Source organism: Neomonachus schauinslandi, chromosome 1, assembly GCF_002201575.2.
Source record: "Neomonachus schauinslandi chromosome 1, ASM220157v2, whole genome shotgun sequence".
In the NCBI taxonomy this organism is placed as follows: domain Eukaryota; kingdom Metazoa; phylum Chordata; class Mammalia; order Carnivora; family Phocidae; genus Neomonachus; species Neomonachus schauinslandi.
Genome location: NC_058403.1, coordinates 164,818,106 through 164,842,533, shown reverse-complemented (window position 1 = coordinate 164,842,533; position 24,428 = coordinate 164,818,106). Strand labels below are relative to the sequence as shown.

Genomic DNA, 24,428 nt, shown 5'->3' with positions numbered 1-24,428 from the left:
TTCACCCTCCCAATGTTTTTTTTAATTACCAAGTGATCAGGACTGATTATATTTTGGAAATGGGACTGGATCTTGCTGTCATCCTTCCCAACCAGAATGAAAAGCAGAAAAATTCTTAAGCCTTTGAAGACTAGTCACAATAAACCTAATGGATAATATTTATTGAGTACTTACCTGTGCCAAGCACTATGCTAAGAGCTGTACATGCATGGTCTCATCTAATTTTCCAACACTGTTAGGGATGGACTATGACTACACTTATCCACAGAGGGGGATGCTGAGGCTCCAAGAAGTGACACAACTAGCCAACTGTCCCATAGCTGGCTTAAATGGCAGAGCCAGGCCTTGGACTCAGGCCTCCCTCACTCCAAAGCTTAGGCTCTTCCCTACCAAGCCAGGCCAGGAGAACCAGACAGGTAGGAGGAGAGGCAGAAAGAAGCAGGTATCTTGGATTAGCACTTTTAAGGGAATAAGAATTTCTAAGAATAGGGAGGGACTTGGGCAAATCTTTGAAGGCTATCCAGGATTTGGGAGGAGGCAAGGAGGAAAAGATGAAGGGAACCAGCATCCATTGAGCATTCTGGATGGATGGATAGATAGGTAGACAGACAGACATATAGATATATCATCAACACCTCACCACTCCCTACGTGCATAATAACCCCATTTTACAGGGGAGCAAACAGAGGCTTTTGAGGAGGCTCTGCAGGTGTGGCACTCATACCTCATCCTGTACTCCTATACCCATGGCAAACACTGCTGGTCAGTCAGGGCACTGTCTCTCACAGAGCCCTCATTGGGCCTCAGAATCCTCCTCAATACAGCACTCCGAGTAGCCACTATTGACTGGGATTGACATGTACCATGAAGCCCACTGACCGTCCTTGCCTGACAGCTGGGGAAGCAGAAAGAATAGGCAGGGTCAGGTCTTCCAATTCCAGAGTCCATGCCCTTTCTACTGCCCAACCCTGGGAATAAAGCACCTTTCTTTCCCACTTTCCTCTCTGCCCTTTGATTCCTCTCCTGATAAAGCCCGATTCTGGGAACCTCTTCACCCAGGATGTCCCAGCCAGACAGCAGAGCACCAAATGACTCAGAAAGGTCCTCGTGAAAAACTTGAAACCTAAGCCAACCTTTCCAGCTGCTCCGAGAAAAGGCTTCTTGCTAAAGGTTTGGGGAACATGACCTTAATCAGCTTCCTGGAGAGATTCCTGAGAGATTCTCTTACAAGCTCTGAGCGGCACAGGCAGCTGACTCTGACCCAGCCCTCTGTCCCCATCATCCCCTTCCCAAGCCCACGCCAACCAATGTGGTTGTCTGAACGGCAGACTCTGATACCCTCCCCAGGGTCAGTGAGCAGAGTCTGCCGCAGGTGTGTCAATCGGCTGCTGGGGCCAGCCAGACAGGGCCAGCCAGACAAGGCAAGCCAGGCGGGGCCAGCCATCACAGAACACACGCCAGGGGCAGCGGGATGCTTCGGTGCCCAGCTGGGGCTTTGAGCTGCGACAGGAACACTGGGTTCCTGGGGAAGGAACACTCCCTGTCTCCAGGGCCCTGCCCAGGAATCCTTTAACTCTGCGGGCCACAAACACCTGTGGCCAGGACAGAGCCAGGAAAGGACATTGAATGCAGGATCAACAAGCAGGTGGCCAGCACCTGCAGAGAGCCACTGCTGCAGGACTTCTACCGCAGTGTTTATTGTAACGCAAAACAGAGAGGGATACCTGCTGTTGAAGGCGGAGTCACAGACCTATCCAGGGACTGGGGGATGGTGGCCCTAAGCAGTGCTTACACAGCCTCCTCACCCTGCCCAAGACCAAAGGAAATTCCCTTAGAGATTGGAGGAAATCGTTTTCTCTTGGCAAATCATTCATCTTCTAGAGAAGTCATAGACACATGGTTGAGACCCAAGCTGCTGAGTACCAAACTGTCTCGACTACAGACGAGTCGTGGGAGCTTCAGGAGATTCCTTCTCTGTGCCTCAGTGTTTCGAGGGGTAATATTAATTCCTTCCTCCTAGGGGTTCTGTGAGAATTAGATGGGTTAGCATGGGTCAGGCACCTAGAAGGGTGCCCGGATCATAGGCACCACCATGCCTTCAACCACTCAACCTGGGGGGTCAGCAGCCTTTGTAGGAGAAGAGGTTACGCTCCGCTCCCAAGAGCTCCATCAGCCATGCAGCTGGAACTGCTTCAGCACTTGGAATGAATGAGGTGATGGCCGAGTCTGGGTGCCCATTCTGGCACAGTGAGCAATGCTCTTGTTTCTACTTCTCCAAAATCCTTCCTTAGATCCTGGGAGCAGGGCAGGCCCCAGCACAAAATTGGAATGGCTGTGATAGGTATTTGCCCCCCACAGCCCGTCTCGTTGGCCTTAACCCGTCTCCCCAGGGCCCTGTGCCCTGCCCCAGCCTGTAGGCTGCTGGTCTGCTGCTTTCCCTGTCCTCTGAGGGTCACATCCTGTCCTGCCACCCACTGTCCCCAGAGAGGCCCCAATCCTCAGATGTCCGGCTTCACACTCACCCAGGAGGACCTGCAAAAGTGCTCACTTCTAGGCCCCTCACAGACTCCTAAATCAGAGTCACAATGTCATCCAGTGATTCTTATGCACTCCAAAGTGTGAGACTAGATTCTTCACACCTACCTGCCTGGCATGTTCGTGTTGGAAGCCCCCTGCAATTTCATACTGACCCAGAGAAAAACCACATCCCCCCTGCCTTCCCCAGACAGAGTCAGGACCTTTCCAGACACGCAGTCAGCTGAGTGGCCCCCTTGTGCTTCTTGTTCTTCCATGTGTGGGGGCTCAGGGTCTTGGCCTCTTGGGCCAACCAGAATCCATGGACTCCTTGAGCCACTTTCCTGACCTATAGACTCAGGTTGGTGCTACCGCTTCTCTCTCATAGTTGAGGTAAGGACTGAGTGAGGTCACCACAGAATTCTCACAGGGGTCAGGACCCTGAAGATCATGCAGTCTGTCTACCCCAAACTTTGCAAATGATGAAACTGAGGCCCAGGGGGTTTGGGTGCTTTCTCAGTCTTACACAGAGAACAACAGCAGGGCAGGAGCTACAACCCCACATTTACACCCCAGGACTCTGTCCACCACCTAGGCCATCTCCTGTATCTGGCAAAGCACCTGGAAAAGTGCTGGGGACTGTGCAGATGAAGGGATAGTAACAGGGTATGCCATGAGCCCACAGAGCCAGAAGAAGCCTCAGCCAGATGTTCCAGGATCTAGGACGGAGCCCCCTAGGGGGCATCCACAGCTGTCGCTCGCTTCATGAGTCCCATGGGAACGCGGGTCACCTGCCTCTCCCTTCTCCAAAACTGCTCTCATCCGGAATGCATTTATTATGAAACTCAGCAAACCAGGCTCTGGACTAGTACACCCCTCCCTCCACTTCCTCACCCCTACTCCCCAACATCAGGCAACAACAAGGGGGTGTTATTATGAATTGCTATATGACTTTCCATGTTGATTCACACAATTCAGTTCCAAAATGAGTCCAGCCCCAAGTGATGTGATATGGGGCAGGCAGGTTCCAAGAGGGTTAATATGGAAACAGCCACCTGGGCAGTGGGAATCAAGCAACCTAGTGGGGGTGTCAGGGTCACAGTCAGGGGCAAGCCCAGACGCCAAGAACAGTTGTCAAGGAAAACAATTTGCCTTTCACACTTTCTCATGCTGTCTGGCCTTGACCTTTATCTCCCCCTAATCTCCCCATCCCTGGCAGCCTACCCAAGTATAAGATTACTGTTCACTTAAAAAAAAAAAAAAAGCCAAATTGGACAGTTATCTATGGACATATTAATATTCAGATGGTTACCAGTCATACTGATGTGGAAATGTTATTACCTTGAGACCTTGTCAATTCATTCTATTAGAAGGTGCCTTTGCCTGTTTTTAAATTAATAAACCATGAAATACCTTATGCCTATAATGATTTAATTATACTTTTCTAAGAAAAGCAATTTTAAGCTAGATTGACTTTTTTTTTTTAATTAGGAGCATTGCCATGAGGTGAGTGAAGTAAAAATGTTCAGTGTTGAAGGAAACCAAACCTGTATCTCAAAGTCCGTGAATCTAAAATGAACACTGACTTAAAGTACACCATTCTCATCCAGAAACTTATTTAGGCCTCTCTGGGGTGTTGCCAGATTCACAACATTGCGGCCTTGACCGTCCTCAGGTTCTGCAGAAAACCCGAAGAAGCTGGAAACTTCGCCCGTTCCAGATCTCTGCGTGGGTGCCTGCAAATCACAATTGCTTTATCTCCTCCTCACTAGGGCCTGCAGTACATGGAGCTCATCCCGAAGGAGAAGCAGCCAGTGACAGGCACCGAGGGTGCCTATTACCGCCGCCGCCAGCTCATGCACCAGCTCCCCATCTATGACCAGGACCCCTCTCGCTGCCGTGGACTTCTGGAGAATGAGGTGAAAGTGATGGAAGAATTTGTCAAGCAGTACAAGAGCGAGGCACTGGGCGTGGGAGAGGTGGCCCTCCCTGGGCAGGGGGGCTTGCCCAAGGAGGAGGGGAAGCAGCCGGAAAAGCCAGAGGGCACGGAGACCACGGCCCCAACCACCAACGGCAGCATCGGCGACCTATCCAAAGAATACGTAAGTCTCTCCCCAGCCTCCCGGTGTGGCTGAAACCACCAGGCTCGGGGCTTGCGCGGTTGGGGCCCCAGCTCCAGGCTTTTCCCCTCATTCATGCATCCATTCATGTGTTCATCCCGCCAGCAGCTATGTGGTGCTCATTTACTCTGGGCCAGGCACTGTCTGCGGAAAATAACACACGATCACCGTGCTTGAGAGGCTCATCGTCCAGGGGAGGTCCCAGACTACCAAACTGTCACAGCTTAGAGAAAGGGCATCAAACCTTGGCTGGGGTGAGGGTCGGCTTGGAGGAGGAGCTGGGGCCCAGCCTGGCCTGGAAAGAATAACCAGGATGCATCCAAGTCTTCAGGCTTGGCAGGGAAGCCCTGTGCCGCCTTATAGAGATGAGCATGTACAAAAGTTTCAGAGAGCACGGTGGAGCCAGAGGCCTGAGCAGAGTCCCATGTGACTGAAAGCACGGTGTGCTGGGGGGTGTGGAGACACGAGGCTGGCCAGGTCAGCAGGGGCATGCTTCCTAAAGCGGCAAGCCATCCATTCGTCCCTTGAGTATTGACTAGCCTGTACTCTCCGCCAAGCCCCAGGAAATCAGACAGGCAGAAGACCCTGTCCCCACATAGGAAAATAGCAGGGATATTGGACATCCCTCTGAGGGCCATGGGGAGCTATGGCAGGCTGTCGGTGGGAGGCGTCACAGGATCTGAGCTGTGCTTTGGTAGTGTCCTCGAGTAGCGCGTAGAAGATATGCTGTAAAGGAGTGAGCTCCTGGGGGCTGTTTGAGAAAAATTGCAGAAGCCAGAGTGTCTCATGGGTTGGTTTGCCTGAATCTGCCCCACAGGAGGTAAGAGGACTAGCTTGAGGCAGGTGCCACCAAGGACTGGTGTTTACTGTTTCCTGGCCTCTGCCCCCTTCTACCTTTTGCCCTCTGCCCGTATCAGCCAACTGGCCTCAACTGCCTCTATTTGGGATTTGGAGATAAATGTCCCAATACAGGGAGCCCTCAAGCAAATTACCTGCCTTGCTGCTAACAGGCTGGCAGGCACCTGTGTGAGCCAGACATCCCAGGGAGATGGCAGCCCCAATGATGCTGTCACTACATTCAGAGAGGGCCGGGCTCCTTCTTCCCTGCAGTGACTCAAACTTGTCATCCAAAACCTGCATCCTGTACGTCCAATCTCCATGTGTTGGCCCATTCATCTGGGATTGCCATCCAGTGAACTATGGCCTCACACTGTTAATCTGAGAACTTTTTTTTTAAAGATTTTATTTATTTATTTATTTGAGAGAGACAGAGCACAAGCAGCGGGGGGAGAGGGCAGGGGGGGATGAGGCAGAGGGAGAGGCAGAAGCAGACTCCCCACTGAGTAGGGAGCCCAATGGGGGACTTGATCGAGGACCCCAAGATCACGACCTCAGACGCTTAACTGACTGAGCCACCCAGGTGCCCCTAATCTGAGAACTTTAAGACAAAAAACAAAACTTATTTTCCCTACCACAAATTTGGAAATATGTTGAAAAGACCTATTTTTTCAGGAAGAATACATGTCCCAGCAACTTAAAAAAAATTTAGATCAGTTACCATGTTTCATAAATTAGTCTCCTCTCCATCCAGCTCTCTATCCAAATAGTCATCGGTCCTTAAAGCATAAATACCACCTAATTCCAAGTTGGAGGGCGATCTCTTTAAGTCATTGTGACACTTCCCAATTGCCATTCCCAGGAGAGATATGCTGATCTGAGAACGTATTTTATCCTCTACTCAGCCCCACATATTTGCACAGCAGGGAAGTGGGGCAAAGGTGGCCTGAGATGCCGGGTCTCTGCCTACTGTTAACTTTAGGAAGTAGTTGTGACAGTTTGGAAGTATATAAACAACAAGATCAGACAATGAACAGGGAATTTGAAGGAAGCCAGTACTGGTTGGGCTGGGCTGGCTGGGAAAGACGGCCTTCTCCTTCCTTACCCTAACCCCAATCTTGCTTAGATAATTAGTCATGTAATTAGTGGATTCAGGTCTGTATGTCATGTATTTATGTCACCTCTAGGTGCTGCTGGCTTGTCTTTTTCATCTCTGTATCTTCAGCAGGTGCCACTGATAGAGATAGTAGGTGCTCAATAAATATGTGAACCAGGAATGAATGAACAAATGGATGAATAAGTGAGTGTTCTAACTAAATAGAGCCTCGAACGATGGAGACAATCTAGATGGCCATATTGCCCAGGAGGATGATGGGATTCAAGTTCACATTTATTAAGCACCTGCTCTGTGCCAGATACCTGCCCACTCTTTCAAGGTCTTTGTTTAATTCACACAATTGCCTAGTGGGGTGAATTTCACCAAACCCATTTTATAGGTGTGGAATCAGAGATTCAGAGATGGTAGGTAACTTTTCCAAGGTCCCATAGTTTCTAAGGAGTAGAACCTGGATCCGATACTTGTCCTACTATGTGATGCAGAGTTATAAAACCCTGCTTATGATCTGTTCCAGGAAGAAAAAAGGCTGGGTGCTCTTATTTATAACTCCCTGTTTATCTCCTTGAATCCAGGGAGCAAATCCTATAAAGGCAGCTAGATAGACATAGAATATAGATAGGGTGTCCCCAGCAACCCCAAACTTAGTTGTGGATGTATGCTCCCTGCACTGCTCTGCCTTAGCCCAGTGAGTAGCCGCATTAAGTGGACATGGGTGCTGGCCATCCTGTGTGCTTTGCCTTCTATTTCTCATAAAAGGGCAGTGTAGGACAGTTTACCAGAGCCAGGCATCAGGCAGGAATCCTGATTTTTGCTCCCCTGATGAGGATAATGAACTCTGCCAGAAGTGGCTAGGGCGTTCAATTTGAGAACCCAGATGTGGGGAGGATATTGTAGAACTCAGACTGACACCCCAAATCCAAGTGGTGATTTAGGGGAAAAAATGGAAGCAAAAGGAAGGACACATGAAACCTATTTTCCTAGAACTATATTGGTGACATAGTATGGTTTATCATCCAAAGAATGATCATTATTACTATCGTTAGCAGCTATGTGTGGCAGGCTTTCTCTGAATCAAGGTAGCGCTAAGCACTAGAGTATCTGATTTAAAGCTCCCAACTACCCAAGAACTTAAAAAGAAAAGCTGTGGGATTTGAACCAACCTGTCAGACCCCAAGTCCATCTTTCCTGTTGCCCAAAGCTTGTTCCTTGGAAAACTAATGGATATTAGGCCATAAAGGGGTTACATGGCCATGTAAGTTTAGGAGACATGAGAGTGACCAAAACTACATGGGTTTCTTTGTGGTAGGATTTTCTGAGAGCCTCTGGTAGGCTGTGGCAATGGTTCTCAAACTTAAATCACCCAGAAGGCTGGTTAAAATCCAGAGGGCTGGGCCCCACCCCAGAGCTCCCTGCTTAGTAGGGGCAGGTGGGGCCAGAGACTCAGCTTTTCTACTGAGCACCCAGGTTGATGCTGGCGCTGGTCTGGGGGCCACCCTTTGAGAACCACTGCTAAGGAGTATAAAAATAATTTTATATATAAGCTCAGGAAAAATGATATCGCCAAACTGGCATATGGTGAGGATCGAAGAGATGACAACAAAGGCATTTTCTAGATGTATTTGGCCTCCTGGCTTAGGGAGTCCAGCTTTGAGGACACTGCACAGCACTCTCCCATTCCCCACTGAATGGTCCATGGGGAGTTCTGGAAACCCAGAACTGCTTTATACACTGCTTTATACCCCACGCAACCACACTACTCAGCAGCCTGAGGCCACAAGCCCCCTTTCCTCCGCACTGCAGTCAGCCTACACGGCAGGCGGTTCTCCAGTGAACTCGCTTGGCTCCGTCAAGCTGCTGTCCTCCTGTTACCATGGTGTCCTTCCTCAGAGAGCTTGGGAGGGGCCTGAAGCCAGCAACGGCTGAGTCAGACCCTGGAGTCCTCCTCACCAAGCCCCTCCACCAAAATGTGCTCAGAGGAAAGGGTTATCCAGACCCGAGGAACACTATTGCCAGAAGCCTTTTCCAAATCGCCCATGTGGAAATGCCCCCAGGGGCTGAGTTAGGGGTGAGGCCATAGAACAGTGGGTGGGCCAGGCAGCTGGGGGGAACAGCACCCTCTGAGCCCAACTCCCCCGTGTGGCTGGGCCTTCGGGGTTATTCAGATCTGAGTCCAGCTCACAGATGTGCACCCCAGCTTTCCAGCTCCGGGCCCACACTCAGGCCCCCCTGACGGGACAGGGGAACCTCACATCAGCCGAGGCACATCTGAGGAGTGAACCCAAGAGCTGTGGCTGCCCTTGCCTACCTCAGAGCAGCCCTCTTCAAAAGCATCATTATTAAATTGAGGTTAAGAGATGCAGGACACCTGGGAAATGCTGTCGGAGGTATCTGTCTTCATGAGGAGACACCGCAGTAGAAAAATTCCAAGGGCTAACAGCCGCTGTCACCCGAAGTGTGCCCTTTGAATCAGTGAGGCCAATTAAAAACCCAAAATATCTCACCTCCCTCTTTTACTTGCCCCATGTGTATATGCTGGCAAGGAAGGGGGGCAGGTGGGAGGGAAACTGTTAATGTCTTCGAACCCTCAGCAGGCTCATTCATATCTTCGAACTCTCCTAACAACTAGCAGGAGAGGTAGGGGTTGTTACACCCATTTCGCAGATGCGGAACCTGATGCAGAGAGAGGTTAAGAGGCTTGCTGATAAGAGGTGGGGCTGGGACTCCCATCCCAGGTCCTTGTGTGTCACCAGCCCTGAGGAGTATGAGCAGCCCTGGGGTGGGACCAACACCACAAAGGTGTGCTCATTTATGTTTGCTGGATGAGCAGCAGTGTTTGGAGTCACCCACAGCCCAATCCAGTGAAGAATCTGGGGGCCTCTTGTCTGCATGCCAAGAACAATGGAAGGACTTGCCCACCGCACCCCAGTCTCACCCACCATGAGTTCTCCTGGGTTTGGAGGGCTTCAGAGGGCTCCATGGCCAGGGAACTGCCAACTGCAGCAACCTGGAACATTCACTCCAGAATGGATAAGCTCCATATCGACTTTCCAGGCCCTCTGCTCCCCACCTCTCCCACCTAGATGGAACCTATGAGCGCCTGGGCCGCGAGGGCAATGACCTCAGTGCTCTGATTGTTAACAGCCCCACCAAACCATTTCCCCGCCTTTAGAATGCTTACTTGCTTGATATTTTCTCAGAAATGAAATATACGGATTTCCTGGGCGTGGAATTTCCGCCTCTCCCTACACCCCAAACTTGTAACTGAAGGAAGGGGAAAGAAAGCCAGAACATAGCACTCGGAGTAATCCCCACCCTTTAGTGTTTATCATCCCTGCCAGTGCCCCCCACCCAGCCCCTTCCCCTCAGCACCCCTCCCACCGAGGTCTGCCTCTCAGATGGAAACTTACAGCAGCTGGCTGCTCAGCCCGACTCCTGCCCCAACAAGGGACATATTTGTGGGCAAGGGACTTCCAAACCTTTGTGCAGCAGATGTTTGGCTGTGGGCTCAGCAGGCTGGCTTTCCTGCCAGCCCCTCTCTGGGAATTTGAAACCAGCGCCCCACCCCCGCATCCTGAGCCCTGTCTGAGCTGGAGAACCCAGGCCAAAAGGCCCAGGAAATCACCATGGTTACCAAGCTTCTCAACATCTGCCTCCCTCCTTCTTTACAATGGAGATATTTTAATGACATTAAAGGGATTTTTTTTTCCACAGAAAATTCCCTTTATCCCATTTTTTATGCTATAAATACTTTTCCATGTTGCCACATAGGCTTCACAAGCATCTTTTTTTTTTTTTTTTTTTTCTGGAGTGGGCTGCATCATATTCCATTGACTAAAACAGGAGCTGGCAAATTTTTCCTGTAAAAGGCAGATGGTGAATATTTTAGGCTTTGCAAGCCATACGGTCTCTGTCACAACTACTCGCTCTGGCCCTGTGGCCCTAACGCAGCCATAGACCATAGCTGGGATCTAAACCAATGACTATGGCCGTGTGCCAATAAAACTTTATTTGCAAAAACAAGTGGTGGGCAGGATTTGGCCCACAGATGTAGTTTGCTCACCCCTGAACTCGAACCACTGTAAAAGATGGTTACTAGCTTTTTATGAATTACTTTGATTTTATCCAACTTTATTTTGCCATTATATAGGTTAATAGGATGACGATGATGATGATGATGTCGGCTGCTATCCCTTGACTATCTAGATTGTGCCCCGGCACTATGCCAATGGCGTCACATAGTTGTTGTTTTTTTTTTTTTTTTTACTGAATCCTAAGAATTCTCCTACAAAATCTAATTTCCCCTTTTTCTAGTCATCTAGCTTGTGAGTGGTTAAGCCAGAACTGGAACTAAGGCCTGCCTTACCCCAAACCCCACAAAGACTCCAGTGAATGGAAGCTTCTATTTCCTCAGCAACCATGCAGCTGCAGGCACTTCGCACAGCCATTGCAACAGAGACGATCCCATGTAAGGGATCCTTTGGCGGGAAGCCAGTCCTTGCCTATACACTCATCAAAGCTGGATTTGAGAACCCCCCGGGCTGATGGCCTCTCTTCCGAGGGTAGCATTTATGAAGCCTTCCTGGCTCCATGTTCCCCCTTTATCAGATAACCAGTGAGGAGGGAGAGTCAGTTAGAAATGCCTAACATGTTACCTTGCTCGGCAGAGAGCCCCAGATTAAATAATCTGCCCCAAGAAGAAGCATGAGGTGAAATGGTTGGCCAACAACAGTGACCACCGTATGTAAAGCATCTCCCATGAGCCAGGGCCTGCCATATGTTCCTAATGACGAAACTGAGGCTCAGAGAGGTGGGTGACTTGTCTGAGGGCTCACTGATGAAGAAGCAGTGGCATGGCTCTCATTCCAAAGCCCGTCACCCTAACCACTGCACCCAGCCTGCCCAATCTGTCCCGTGAGGAATCTCAGGAAGATGACAGGGTTGGGGGAACAGAACGCAAGAGTCTAAAGATGCCAGAAATGACACTGGGCCAAAAAAGGCAAGAAAAATAAGAAAAAAAAAAAAAAAACCTCTGGAATACACGAGGCTGCAAAGATGGTGAATAATCACCATAAGAGGAAATGGGGAGATGCTGTTTATAAATAAATTGTTGAGTATTTGTGTTGGAAAGAACCCAGCGCCTGAATTCAAGGCCCTTGTGTTAATATTTACTGTATTGTAATAGTGAGATTTTCACAAGGCACTCTGGGTTTAGACTGAGTAGGCCTTTGGAGAAGAGCCTTCCAGAAAAGAACAGAATGATTGGGACAGAACTTCTGGCAACCCCAAGAGAGAGATTATTGCTGGTTCAGAGGGTTCTCCATATCTGTTGATCATTCTCTGAAGGCCAACACAACTCCATCCTTAGAGACAGTTCTTTGGCCACGTAACCCTTGGCCACTATCCCTAACCTACTGTTGCCTAAAACACTTTGTGTCTCAGTTACTCCCATTTCAGAAGCCTTAATGATTCTGTTTGCCCACATTGGGTGTTCTTGTCATCTAATGCTGAATATCAAACCACCCCAAGGTATAGAGGCTTAAAAAAATAACATCTGCTCTGCTCACAAATCAGCAATCGGGCAGGGTTCAGTGGCGGATATCTTATCTCTGCCCATGTGGCATCATTTGGAACAGCTTGTAGGCTGGGAGCTGGAGGCTTGTGAAGCTCGTTGTCTCACTGGTCTGTGGCTTCGATGCTAGGAAGACACAACCAGCTGGGCTGGACCAGGCAGGAAGGGGCTCCTTGGGCCTCTTCCCCTCTCTCTGTGTGGCTTCTCCACAGGGTTGCCCTCACAAAGAGGTCTCGGGATTCCTTTCCTGCCTGCCCAGGGCTCCCAACGTGTGTGAGATCCCAGTGGAAGAGACTGTGTTGTCTTTTTTACGACCTACCTCAGGAATCGGTAACATCCCTCCCACTACATTCTGTTCAACAGAAGCAAGTCATTAAGGAGGGTCAACAATCAGAAGAAGGGACTTAGACATCCATGGGTTGGAGGAGTGTCCAAGAATTTGCCAACATTTCCACACACCATGACCAAGGGAACCTCAACCCTACGGGGTCTTAGCTCCCGAGGCAGCAACATCTAAAGTGTTCCTCAGCTTTCTCCAAGCAGGTGTTTTAACACTTGACAAAGGCCCAAAGTACAGAATTTTCAAACCCTTTCATTTAGACCCTTTTCATTCAGAATCTCTCACCATTTGAACAGGGACAGGGCCAAACTTCAGTGGCACAAGGAGAAACTTCACCTTTGTTCCACCAATGAAAGATTTGTGCCACACCTCCTCCCCTCAAGGGGGAAATAGTCTGCAAATTAAGCTATGTGTCAAATGTTAGAAAGATTCTCAAGGGCAAGCTCTGATTTTAGATGGTTGAGAGTATGAATAAGAACCAATTGATATGATAGCGATAAGTGTTCTTCTCTATGCCTTTTAACGTAGTCCCAAGGGACTTTTACTTGGCCACAGTATCTCCTTCATAGGGAAAGTAGTCTGAGAATGACCACACTGGGCTTTCTTAAAAATTGTCTAGAATTTAAGCATCCCAGGAATTCAAATTGGCTTTTGGGCTGTAACCGAACTAAATTGGTGGTATCATTTCTGCTGAGCTTATTTTTAAGGTCATTTTTAAACACTCTATGATAGTGGTTCTCAAACTGAGTCCCCTGACCACACCAGCATCCCCGGGAGCTTGCGGATTCCTGTACTTCATCCCAGACCTGTCTGAATCAGACACTCTGGGTGTGGGGCCCAGTGGTCTGTTTTAACAAGCCCTCTAGGGGGTGCCAGGGCAGACTCAGGCCTGAGAACCACTGTCTTACAGGGGGTGGTTTGGGAGAAGGGACTGACTGTAGCTGAGTCTGGGGTAGTGATTGACAATGCAGTTCACGCAACTCTACCCTCTGGCTGTGCACAGATGGAAAAAATGGAGATGGGGAAAAAACAAAGCTCATTGATGGGAGGAATAACCTCCTTTCAATATGCGTGATCGTGGTATTACGGAAAGAAACCCCAGGCCTCCAAACCAAAAGCACATCCTGCCTTCAACATGTCTTTGTCATCTTGGGAAAGTGATTTAACCCCTCTGAGCCACAGGCCTCTCCTCTATAAAGAGGACTGGGGTAGGGACAACAGGAGATTTTAGCTACCTATTATTGAGCCCTTATAAAGTCCATTAACTCTATTATCTCATTTAATCCCAAGAACAACTATATGATGTTAATATTATTAGAGTCCTCATTTGATGGGTAAAAAAAACTAAAGCACAGAGAGGTTGGGTAACTTGCCCAAGGTCACATAGCTAGCCCCACTCTCAGCCACCCACTGCAATTTAGAAATTGTCAACTTCAGTACCAAGGTTGTAGGAGAATAAGTTTGTGCAGAGAAAGGCAAGGCCAGGATCATAGGAACCAAGCAGGCTAAGCATTCTGACTCTTGGTTGCCAGCCTGCCCCTCGTGACTGAGGGGCCACCAGGCTGACAGAACCGGGACACTGTCAGATCTATCCTTTGAGATGACAGGGAAAGGAGCACGGAAAATCAGAGGCCTGAGGAGGAAATTGGTTCCTGACACATACTGACAGGGCTCATTACCCGGACATCTTGTTTTCATAAAATGGCAGTGACACTGTTTGCTTTGAAAAGGGCAGGCTCCTGGTAGTAACGAGGCCATAAGTCAGGGATGCCGGGGGAACAATGAAGGAAGGGACACTCCTCATTGAGGGAGGCCCTTGAGACAGCGCTTTCAGACGTGGCGGGGACCAAGCTCTGCGGGCACGGATTATTCTCTCTTCCTTCCCCCTACACGCTGCTGCCGCCACTAGAATTATCTCGCCATAGCGAGAACCAAATGCAGTGCCCCCAGCCTCAAGAACCAGTAATGGTTCCCCATTACCTCCAGAAGTCGCAACCATAACCTGGGCTCACGGCCCCCAGACTACCTTCCTGACCTCCCATCCCTCTGTTTCCTTCTGTGGGGTGTGGGTGCCTTCCAGTGCTCCCCAGATGCATCCAGGTGCATTTGTATCCCTTTCCCTGCTTCCATGTTAAGCAACATCTGGGAAATCTGGAGTCGGGAGCCCCACCAGTGTATCACAGTGATTCCCAACTGGGTGTTTGGTGGATTGACACTAAGTCCCTTCCGCGCGGGAGGAAAAGGGCTGGAAATTTCGTCCTGTGAAATACAGAAAGCCAGCCAGACAGAAAACTCACTTGGTGCCCATACAGCACTTGCCAAAGAGTTTACACTTCCCAGATGTGCCGAAGGGATGGTGAAAATAAATGAATGATGATTCATCGCTTGTTTTTGGTTTAGACCCTCTGATGAGCTCCATGGGAGCTGGGACTCAGTCATGTGCAGGGGAACAGGGTTTTCATTGTGGTGAAGGACTCACACCATTCATTCGTGGGGGCATAACTGAAACAGGTCTAGCACATTCTAAGGACCATCGTCAGGCAGTCTGGATCAATTAGCCAAACACATTTTTTATCTAGCCATTCATTCAACAACTACTGTGCTTAGGGACCCCTGTCAGTACATGGGCGTTCCTCGTCATTTGGTTTTCTTTCCCTACTTATCATCATCATAACTTTTATTTCCTCTTTGTATACAAGAATGTATATTAAGTATGTAATTCAAGTCTATAACTTAAGAATGCCAAGTGTTTAGGCTCTTAACTTATGCCTACTCATCTTTGCATGGCAAAATAATATTTCTGTTTGGGCTGACCTATAATTGATGCTTAGTCAGATCGAGTACTCATCTAAAGCCAGGCTCTGCAAACATTTTCTGTGGAAGGCCAGGTGGTAAATAGTTCAGGTGTTGTAGGCCAAGAGCCAAAACTGATGATATCATGTAGGTACTTTATGTAACAAGAGAGAAAACAAATTTCCACTGAGTTTTCTGTTTCTGAAATTCAAGATCTAATAATATCATTAAGCATAGGTTTTTGTAATACGGGTTATATTGGTCAGCTCGGGCTGTCATAACAGAATGCCACAGACTGGGTGGCTTAAATAACAGAAATTTATTTTCTCATCGTTCTGGAGGCTACGTGTCCAAGGTCAAAGTGCCAGTGCAATAGGTTTCTGATAAAGCCTCTCCTCCTGGCTTGTACATAGCTGCCTTCCCAATGTGTCTTCACACAACATTTCCTCTGTGCGTGCACAGAATGGGAGAGAGGGGGATTGTTCTCTCTTATTCTTATAAGGACACCAGTCCTATCTGACTAGGGCCCCACCCTTATGACCTCATTTAACCTTAATAACCTGCTAAAAGGCCCTATGGCCAAATACAGTCACATTGGGAGTTAGGACTTGAACATAGGAATCTGGGGCCGGGGGGGGACATAATTCAGTCCATAATATAGGTCCACTAATGAGAAAAATGGAATTCTTTTTTGGGAGAAAACATTTCACTGAACTGGAGTTCAAATGTAAAATCCATTCTTAGCTGGTGGATCTTACGGGTCCAGGCAGCAGCAGGGTTTGGCCATGGTTGCAGTTTGCTGGCGGCTACACACAGTGCAGTAGAAAGAACCTTGGCTTCCAGGTCAGGCTTGGCCCCTGTTCAAATCCCATCTTTGCCTCCTGTCAGCTGTACATTACTGAGTAGCCACTGAATCTCTCTAAACCTCAGTTTTTCTATGTCTGGAGGGAAATAATGATTTCCTTAAAAGGGAGCTAAATTAGGAGGGGAAGTAACTTTCCAGGGTTTCTGTAAGGGGTATTAGTAAGGTGTGCACAATCCTGAGCATAGTGCTGGACTTAAGGAAATGAGAGCGCCATCATCTGCATCAGCATCACCAGAGTTGTGAGGAGCCAGAAATAACTCCAAAATGACTCAAAAGATTTGACGGATTAAGTATGTACTCTGGATAGTATGTCATGAGAATGGCGATTAACCTCTGTGGTTTTCCTCCCAACGTTATCATGACAATAACATCAGATCCCAGTTGAGGGACATGCTACAAAACACATGACCAGTACTTTTCCAAACTGTCAAGGTTATCAAAAACAAGGGAAGTCTAGGGGTGCCTGGAAGCTCAGTCGGTTGAGTGTCTGACTCTTGGTTTTGGTTCAGGTCATGATCTCAGGGTCATGAGATAGAGCCCTGCATCTGGTTCCTCGCTAAGCATGGAGCCTGCTTGGGATTCTCTTTCTCCCCCTCCCTCTGCTCCCCCACCCCCACAGTCATGCTTGCTCTCTCGCTCTCTCCAAAAAAAAAAAAAAAAAAAGGTTAAGTCTGAGAAGTCACAGCCAAGAGGAGCCTAAGGAGATGAGGACTAAATGTAATGTATCCTGGAATAGAAAAAGAACATTAGGTAAAATCTAAGAACATCTAGATAAAGTTGGGACTTTAGTTAATACTAACATATCAACATTGGTTAATTAATTGTGACAAGTATATCATATTACTCTAAGACATTAAGAACAGAGGAAATTGAGGTGTGGAGTATATGAGAGCTCTCTGTACTATCTTCACAAGTTTTCTGTAAATCTAGAACTCTTCTAAAACTTAAAGTTCATTAAAAATAATTATATATGGGTAAATGGGTAAAAGATCCATCCAAAGTACAAGGTGGTCCTGGATTTTAATGTAACCTGGATGAAAGGTTGATTGATATGGTTCAGACTCCACATTGACTTTTGAGAAACTACCACCTGTCCAGTTTTGGTATAGAATAAGGAAGAATCTCCATAGTTATCTGAAAAGCCTATTAAAATACTCTTCCCTTCCTTTAACCAACTTCATACCAGTGTGAGGTCAGATTTTCTTCATATATTTCAAAGAAAACCACATAATGCAAGAGATAAGGAGCTACAGCAATTATGAGAATCCCGCAGTCCTCTATTGAGCTAGTCAGTAAAGAGATTTACAAAAATATAAAGCAGTGCCTCTCTTCTCACTAAATTTTTCAGCTTGGGAAAACAGTTATTTTTAATTGTGAATATTTATGTTAACATGTCAGTTTATTATATTTAAATGAATTAATAAATCATTTTTTATTCAGTTTTAATTTTTCTTATGGTAAATCTCAACAGCTATTATGCATATGAGCAAAAACTCTTTGGGGTTCTTAATAATTTGTTAGAATATAGAGGGTCCTGAGGATAAAAAGTTTGAGACTCCCTGAGCTAAACAACTACTTTATTTAGTCCTCACAACAATCTACTAGGTAGGCAATATTATTATCCCACTGTGAAGGTGAGAAAACTGAGGAACAGAGAGGTACAGTAAGCTGGAGGGCCCTCAGGAAGTAGAGAGACGAGTGGAAACTCGAACTCGTGTCACAGTGTTCTCCTGACCATCTTGTGTCCCTGGTGCCCTCCTTGCCTTCTAGGTCTGTGAGTTCTGCAAGGGAGCGGCCCCCGCCGACAGCCCTGTGGTATACTCAGACAGGGCAGGCTACGGCAAGCAGTGGCACCCCACCTGCTTTGTGTGTGTCAAGTGCTCTGAGCCGCTGGTGGACCTCATCTACTTCTGGAAGGACGGCGCGCCCTGGTGTGGCCGCCATTACTGCGAGAGCCTGCGGCCCCGGTGCTCTGGCTGTGATGAGGTGAGAGTCGGGGGGGCGGGGGTGCGGGGCAGTGGGGAGGGTACTCCCACTACTGTGGGAGAGGACCCAGAGGCCAAGGTGAGTGTGGCTCCATTGAGGACGTGATCCACAGATAGGAAAACTGAGGCTCAGAGCTCGTGTCCTGCCCTCGGCCTCTGTTTCCTCCTTTGCAAAGGGGGGCAGAAATTAGTTCACGCTCATGGGGTCGTTCGGGATGGGTCAGACACATCATTCTTGTCAGGTCTTATCCTTGGCACAATGCCTGGCACTTACTAAGTGCTCGGAAGAACACTCTGGGGGGAGCGGCGGGTGCCAGAAAGCAGACTGCCCACATTCAAACCTGGCTCTGCACGATTAGTGGTGTGGTTACCTAACTTCTGTGCCTCAATTTACCACTCATAAAATGGGAGGAAAATAGGCCCATCCCAAGGGGTTGCTATGAGGATTAAATGAGATAATGCATGAAAACGCTTGGCACAGGGTCTGACCAAGGAATTAATAAATAGGAGCTACTAGTAGTCTTATAAGGTAATACGATAGGACATGATATAATACTAAAACATTAACTTAATACAATAGAGATGCCATGAAAGGGGTTTGACTCTCCAATATGAGTTCAGGCTAGAGGAACTCTAAGGTATATTAACAGTGACAATGATAATTATGATAATGGTAACTCCTGTCTGCATGCCTGTGACGACAGGAAACTCACTACCTTCATCGTTGGCACATATAAGGGTTAGAAACGTCGTCTTCATTTTGAGCCAGTATCTGCCTCCCCCCTCCTCCCACCTTCCACATGTTCCTCTCCATATGAAGTTAAAGCCCTACAAATGTCTTACCTAATAACTGTGTGTTCGAGAGAGGTTAAGAGGGGAAAGGACTGTCGGCAGGCCTGCCCCACAACCTCATTTTTTTTTTTAAGATTTTTTATTTGAGAGAGAGAGAGCGTGTGCATGAGTTGGGGGAGGGGCAGAGGGAGAGGAAGAAGCAGACTCCCCACTGAGCAGGGAGGGCTCGATCCCAGGACTCTGAGATCATGACCTGAGCTGAAGTCAGACACTTAACCGACTGAGCCACCCAGGCGCCCCACCACAACCTCAGTTTTGTGAGGACCCCAGTATACTTAGAGTCGCAACACTCCATCCATTATTAAGGGCTTACAATGGGTCAGCCATTTCCTCCATACTTGGTAGGTGACGTGCCATTTACATCTCACAGCAGTCTCTTAGGGAGAGACCATCATTATCTCCATTCTACATTTGAGAAGAGAACAGCTCAGAGAGGTCAATGACAGTCCCGTGGCCTCGGCTGTGTCTCAGTCACTACGCCAGGTACTTCATATGTAGTAACACATGTAGCTCATAAACACTCATAAAACCCTGTGGGATGGGTCGGTTTTATGTCCCCATTCCATAGATATGGAAACTGAGGCACAGAAAGATGAAGTGATTTGCAGCTGGCTCCCCCCAAATCATAAAATGCATTTAAATGCTGTTCTGCTCTCCTCAGGGATTCCTGAGCATATATATACATATATACATATTCCAAAGTGTTACTTTATTCCAAGCCCACGTGACCCTGTGTGACCTTGCTGTTGAAGACTGGCCATTGGCCCTTAGCTGTGGTTGGCGGTCTTCACTGGGGTATGTAATCCCATCTCAGAACACAACTGGGCTTTGGACTGGAGCCAAAGAGTATTCTGGATGCTAGATAAGTAAAACGTGCCTGTGGCAGAGAATGGTTTTTTTTCCATCTAAGAAGCTAAGATGCAATCATGACCTGTGCCAAATACTGTACTTACTGCCTAAGATTTAGGTCAGAATCCTCCACTGATGCATTTAAAGGTCAAGACGAGAATGGGAGAGGAGGAACCACCATCTACAAGTTGTCCTCCACGCACTGTCTCTACTAGGGACAGAACCCAAGTCATGCATTTCCTCTGCTCCCCAGATCATATTCTCAGAGGACTACCAGCGCGTGGAAGACCTGGCCTGGCACCGAAAGCACTTTGTCTGTGAGGGCTGTGAGCAGCAGCTGAGCGGCCGGGCGTACATCGTCACCAAGGGGCAGCTTCTGTGCCCGACTTGCAGCAAGTCCAAGCGCTCCTGAAGGGCTGCCCATCCACAGCCGGAACCCACAGGATCCCACCCAGAAGGAAGGCCAGGTGTGCTGAGGCCATCCTAAGGGTCTGATGTGCCAGCAGCAAGCAACAAAAACAGTGATATGTCAGTGGGAATATATACACACACACACACACACACACACACACACACATACATACATATATTCTAGGTTGGGTGGTGGTAGATCCTTGAGGGTCAATAGTTTCAAAGCCAGCAATGTTCTGAGAAGTCTTAGAATGGAGTTTTGTTGTTGTTGTTGTTTCCCAACTACCAACTAAAGACACGGCTGGCATCCTGCAAGGGATCTCTAGGAGTTTCCCAGAATACGGTTCTGGGTGATCAGATTACGTAGCTGTAGAATGTGCGTGCTTTCTCATGAACGTAGGGGCTCCTCCCAGAGCAGGCTGGGACCCCAACAATCATTTGTGGCTCCTTTTCAAATGGAATTTGAATTTTAAATAAAAAACCTTTTTTGGCATGATAAACGTATCAATAAAAGTTTTATGAAATCCACATATGCCCCGGTGTAGTTATTTACACCGTGGCAGAGATTTCACGGTGTCCGGTGAGCTCTGTGACCCTGAGCGCTATAGTGGCAGGAGACACCCTAAGTGCTGCTGTGCCTCTTTGTCAACTGGATCTCATCAGATTTCTTTGAGAGTGTAGGTCCTCCAGGCCGAACCCCCGCCCCCCAGTTCTAGGAAGCCCCAGATCCGTGATAGAACATGTCGTGTTTCCTGCTACACCGAAGAGCAGCGTCCGGGAGCTGGTCAGCTGCCCTCACAGGTAATGAGGGAACTCCTCCGGGAGTAAGACCAGGTGGAGTGCTGGGGAGCAGCCACGCAGAGCCACCTGAGCTCAGCCAAAGGGTGCCCCGGGGGACACGGTGACCAGTGTGGGCAGTCTTGAAGAAATATGGGATGTTTATGAGAAATCTCTTTGCTTTTAAATGTTGCCAACTGAACCCTGAATGAGCCAAATAGAATTGGTCTTTGGGCCAGATTTCCTCTCTTTTTATGGCCTCTCTGAGCATTTGTAGCTCCCAGATTAGTTTCCTTTCCACGACTTCTAAGAAAAGGAATCTCTTTTTCTATGGGGGGATCCAAAGACAAAAAAGACATGAGTCTTACGAGCTCACAGCCCAGTCACCCGTGGCTTTTGTTCATTCTTAAACTTCCCATCTGTTGCCAAGTTTCTTTCATTTCCCCACCCGAATTTCACTCTGCTCATCTCTCACCTACAATACCCCAGCTTTGCACATTCGACCAAAGGTATTGCAATTGCCTGGTGGTTTTCTGTTTCCAGTTCCTGTCTCCAGCCACTTGTTCCCAGGCATGTCCGTCTCCCCAGAGAGAAGCTTTGGGGGTGTCCTCTTCCTTCCCCACCCTCTATGGCTCCCCAGTGTCTCAAGTTAAGAACCAAGACCTCCCCGACATTTAGATCTTTCCAAAATCTGGCTTAATTGTCTTTCTGGCCTTGGAACTCTGTTTCTCTTGATTTCCATTTCCCTATTTCTCCTAGACATTCACCAACTGCCTTTGATCAAGCCCTCTTCTGTGATTTTGCTAGTTTTGTGCTGGTTTCTTGAAGACCAACACTATCTGTTGAAATTCTGTCTGTCCTATAAGATGCTTCTCAAGCATAACCTGCTTCTCAATCCCTTCCCAGAGGCACCAATGGAATATTCATTCCTTCATTCACTGGCTCACTAATTCATTCTGCAAATAGCCACTGGGCATTACAGAGTTCCATTACCCATGCTGAGTACAGGAGATAAAGTGTTCACAGAAAGAACAGTGCCCCCTGCTCCCTGCCCCCTGGATTTTACAGTCTGTGGGGGAGATGGGCCTTAGGCAAATATTCCTACAAGTCAATGTAAAATTACAGAAAGGGGAGGTACATGTATCTATAAAACATATGAAAGAGATTGGACCTAATCAGGGAGGTCAGGAGAGGTGCTCCCGGAAAAGTGATACTTGAACTGAGATCTAAAAGGTAAGTAAATCTGAGCAGGCCAAGAGGAAAAGGAAGATGGTTAAGCATGGATGCATGGATGGCATGTGCAAAGGCCCTGTGACTGAAGTAACAGCAGTTTATTCAATACCTATTTACTCGTGTTGGAAATACAGTGGTGACTGTATCCCCCATGGGTGGGATTGAAAGAAGGCTAGTGTGGTGCATGCAGAAAGGGAGGATGGGTGTGAGACACAAGAGGTACACCAATTTTGTGGGCCACAGAAAAGACCAGTCTGTCCTAAAAGCAATGGGGAGCTTTCAGAGAATTTTAAGCAGTGGTGGTAATGACTAGACAGATTATTGGATATATGCTCTCTGAAACCCCAGCATGATGCCTGACTAATTTTGTCCTGGTTTTTTTGTCCACACCACTGTGGGTAGAGTGATGTCCCCCAACCGACCCCACCAGATACCACCCAGAGCATGCTCCTGCCATCCCCTTGTCTACTAATGACACCCAACGCTTGTACTTGGAACAGTAAATCCTCTCTGACACTCCTCTCCCATCAGACGGGTCACTCAGCACGGTCTTTTCTCTCCTGTCATCGCTTTCCCTCCATCCCCGAGGCCATATTTCACCTTGAACATTTTCTGCCCAGACTGACAGTCGTCTAGTGAGTCTCCCTACCACGAACTTACCCCTCTCCACACTGCCCAGATGAACTGCTCAGAAACATAGGCCTCCTCTAAAACAGTCAAGGGCTCCCTGTTGCACACCCAGAAGAAAGTCAAAACTTCTTAGCCTTACAATCAAGCTTCCTAATTTCCCTGGCCCCGAACCACCTTGCTTCCTGCTCCCCACTCCGAAGCCAGGTGAACAGCTTGCCTGGCCCTAGACATGCTCCGGGCTTTCCCTACCTCTGCGCCATCACTCAGACTGCTCTCTTTCCCCAGAGTTCCCACACTCCGCTCAATGGCTGCCTCGTCTGTGGAACCGCCACAGCTGAGGGGCATTCCGTAGCAGAACCGGAAGGTGGTATGCTTTAAAAGCCTACAGTGTTCCCTTGTGCCTGATTTTATCCCCCATTCAGCCAAAAGAAGAGCCGCCATTGCCATTATTCCCATTCTCTAGGAAGCCTTCCCTGGCCTCACCCTCCCCTCTGGGGTGTTTTAGGTTCATCTGGGCTCTGAGAGTATCCCAGGCACTCCGTCATCATTGACTGATGCTACTGCACTATAATTACTAGTTGGTGAAAGGCTCCCCCAATGAACTTTTTTTTTTTTTTAAGATTTTATTTGTCAGAGAGAGAGAGAGAGAGAGCACAAGCCGGGGGGGGGAGGGGCAGAGGGAGAAGCAGGCTCCCCACTGAGCAAGAAGCCCAATGCAGGACTCCATCCCAGGGCCCCAAGATCATGACCAGAGCCGAAGGCAGATGCTTAACTGACTGAGCCACCCAGGCGTTCCCCACCCCACCCCACCCCACCCCCATGAACTTCTTGAGAGGATAGTCTCACTATCTTTGGTTCCCCAATCCTTACAATAGCACCCAACAACTAAATGCAAGGACAAACAGCCTAGGGCTCTTGGAGGACTCACTGTTGCCAGCGGCCCTGGGCTCCAAAAGGAAACTGTATGTGACTCGGGCCTGGCCAATGGGCTTCTCCACTGGGGAGCTGCTTAGAATAATGGAAAGAGACGCTCTGGAAGAAACAGTCCTGCTTTCTTTTCCCCACCCCTTTGGATATAATTTCAAACTTACCAAAAAAGTTTCAGGATGAGAACAAAGAACTTTTCTTCTTGAACCATGTGAGGGTGTGGCTGACACAATGCCCCATCACTCCAGAGTATTTTAGTGTATAATTCCCATGAACAAAAACATTGTACTACATAACCACAAAACCACCATCAAAATCAGAAATTAACACTATACCATCAAATCTCAGATTCACCAATTGTACCAATAATATCTTTTACTACAAAAAGATCCAGTCCAGGATCATGCAGTCCATTTAGTATCTTATCTCTTCGGTGTTCTGTAATTTGGAAGTGTTTCTCGTTCTTTCCTTGACATTTATGACCTCAACATCTAAGAAGGCCACTTATTGAGTAGAATGTCCATCAAATTGGGTTTGTCTGATACCCTCTCATAATTAGATTCAGGTTATGCATTTTGGTAGGGGGGAAATGCCATGAAAGAGAGGTTG

General features: G+C 48.1%; 1 protein-coding gene across 4 annotated transcripts in view; it reads left to right on the top strand.

The window, feature by feature from the left end:
- LMCD1 (LIM and cysteine rich domains 1) overlaps nucleotides 1-20,780 on the top strand; it is a 59,430-nt gene extending 38,650 nt beyond the window's left edge. For all 4 annotated transcript variants that reach the window (XM_021695218.1, XM_021695220.1, XM_021695219.1 and 1 more), the window contains 3 exons: nucleotides 4,287-4,616; nucleotides 17,926-18,141; nucleotides 20,095-20,780. In XM_021695218.1, the coding sequence (XP_021550893.1) occupies nucleotides 4,287-4,616; nucleotides 17,926-18,141; nucleotides 20,095-20,253 (705 nt within the window). In that variant the 3' untranslated portion in view covers nucleotides 20,254-20,780. The remainder of the gene's footprint in view (nucleotides 1-4,286; nucleotides 4,617-17,925; nucleotides 18,142-20,094) is intronic.
- Nucleotides 20,781-24,428: the final 3,648 nt, after the last annotated feature.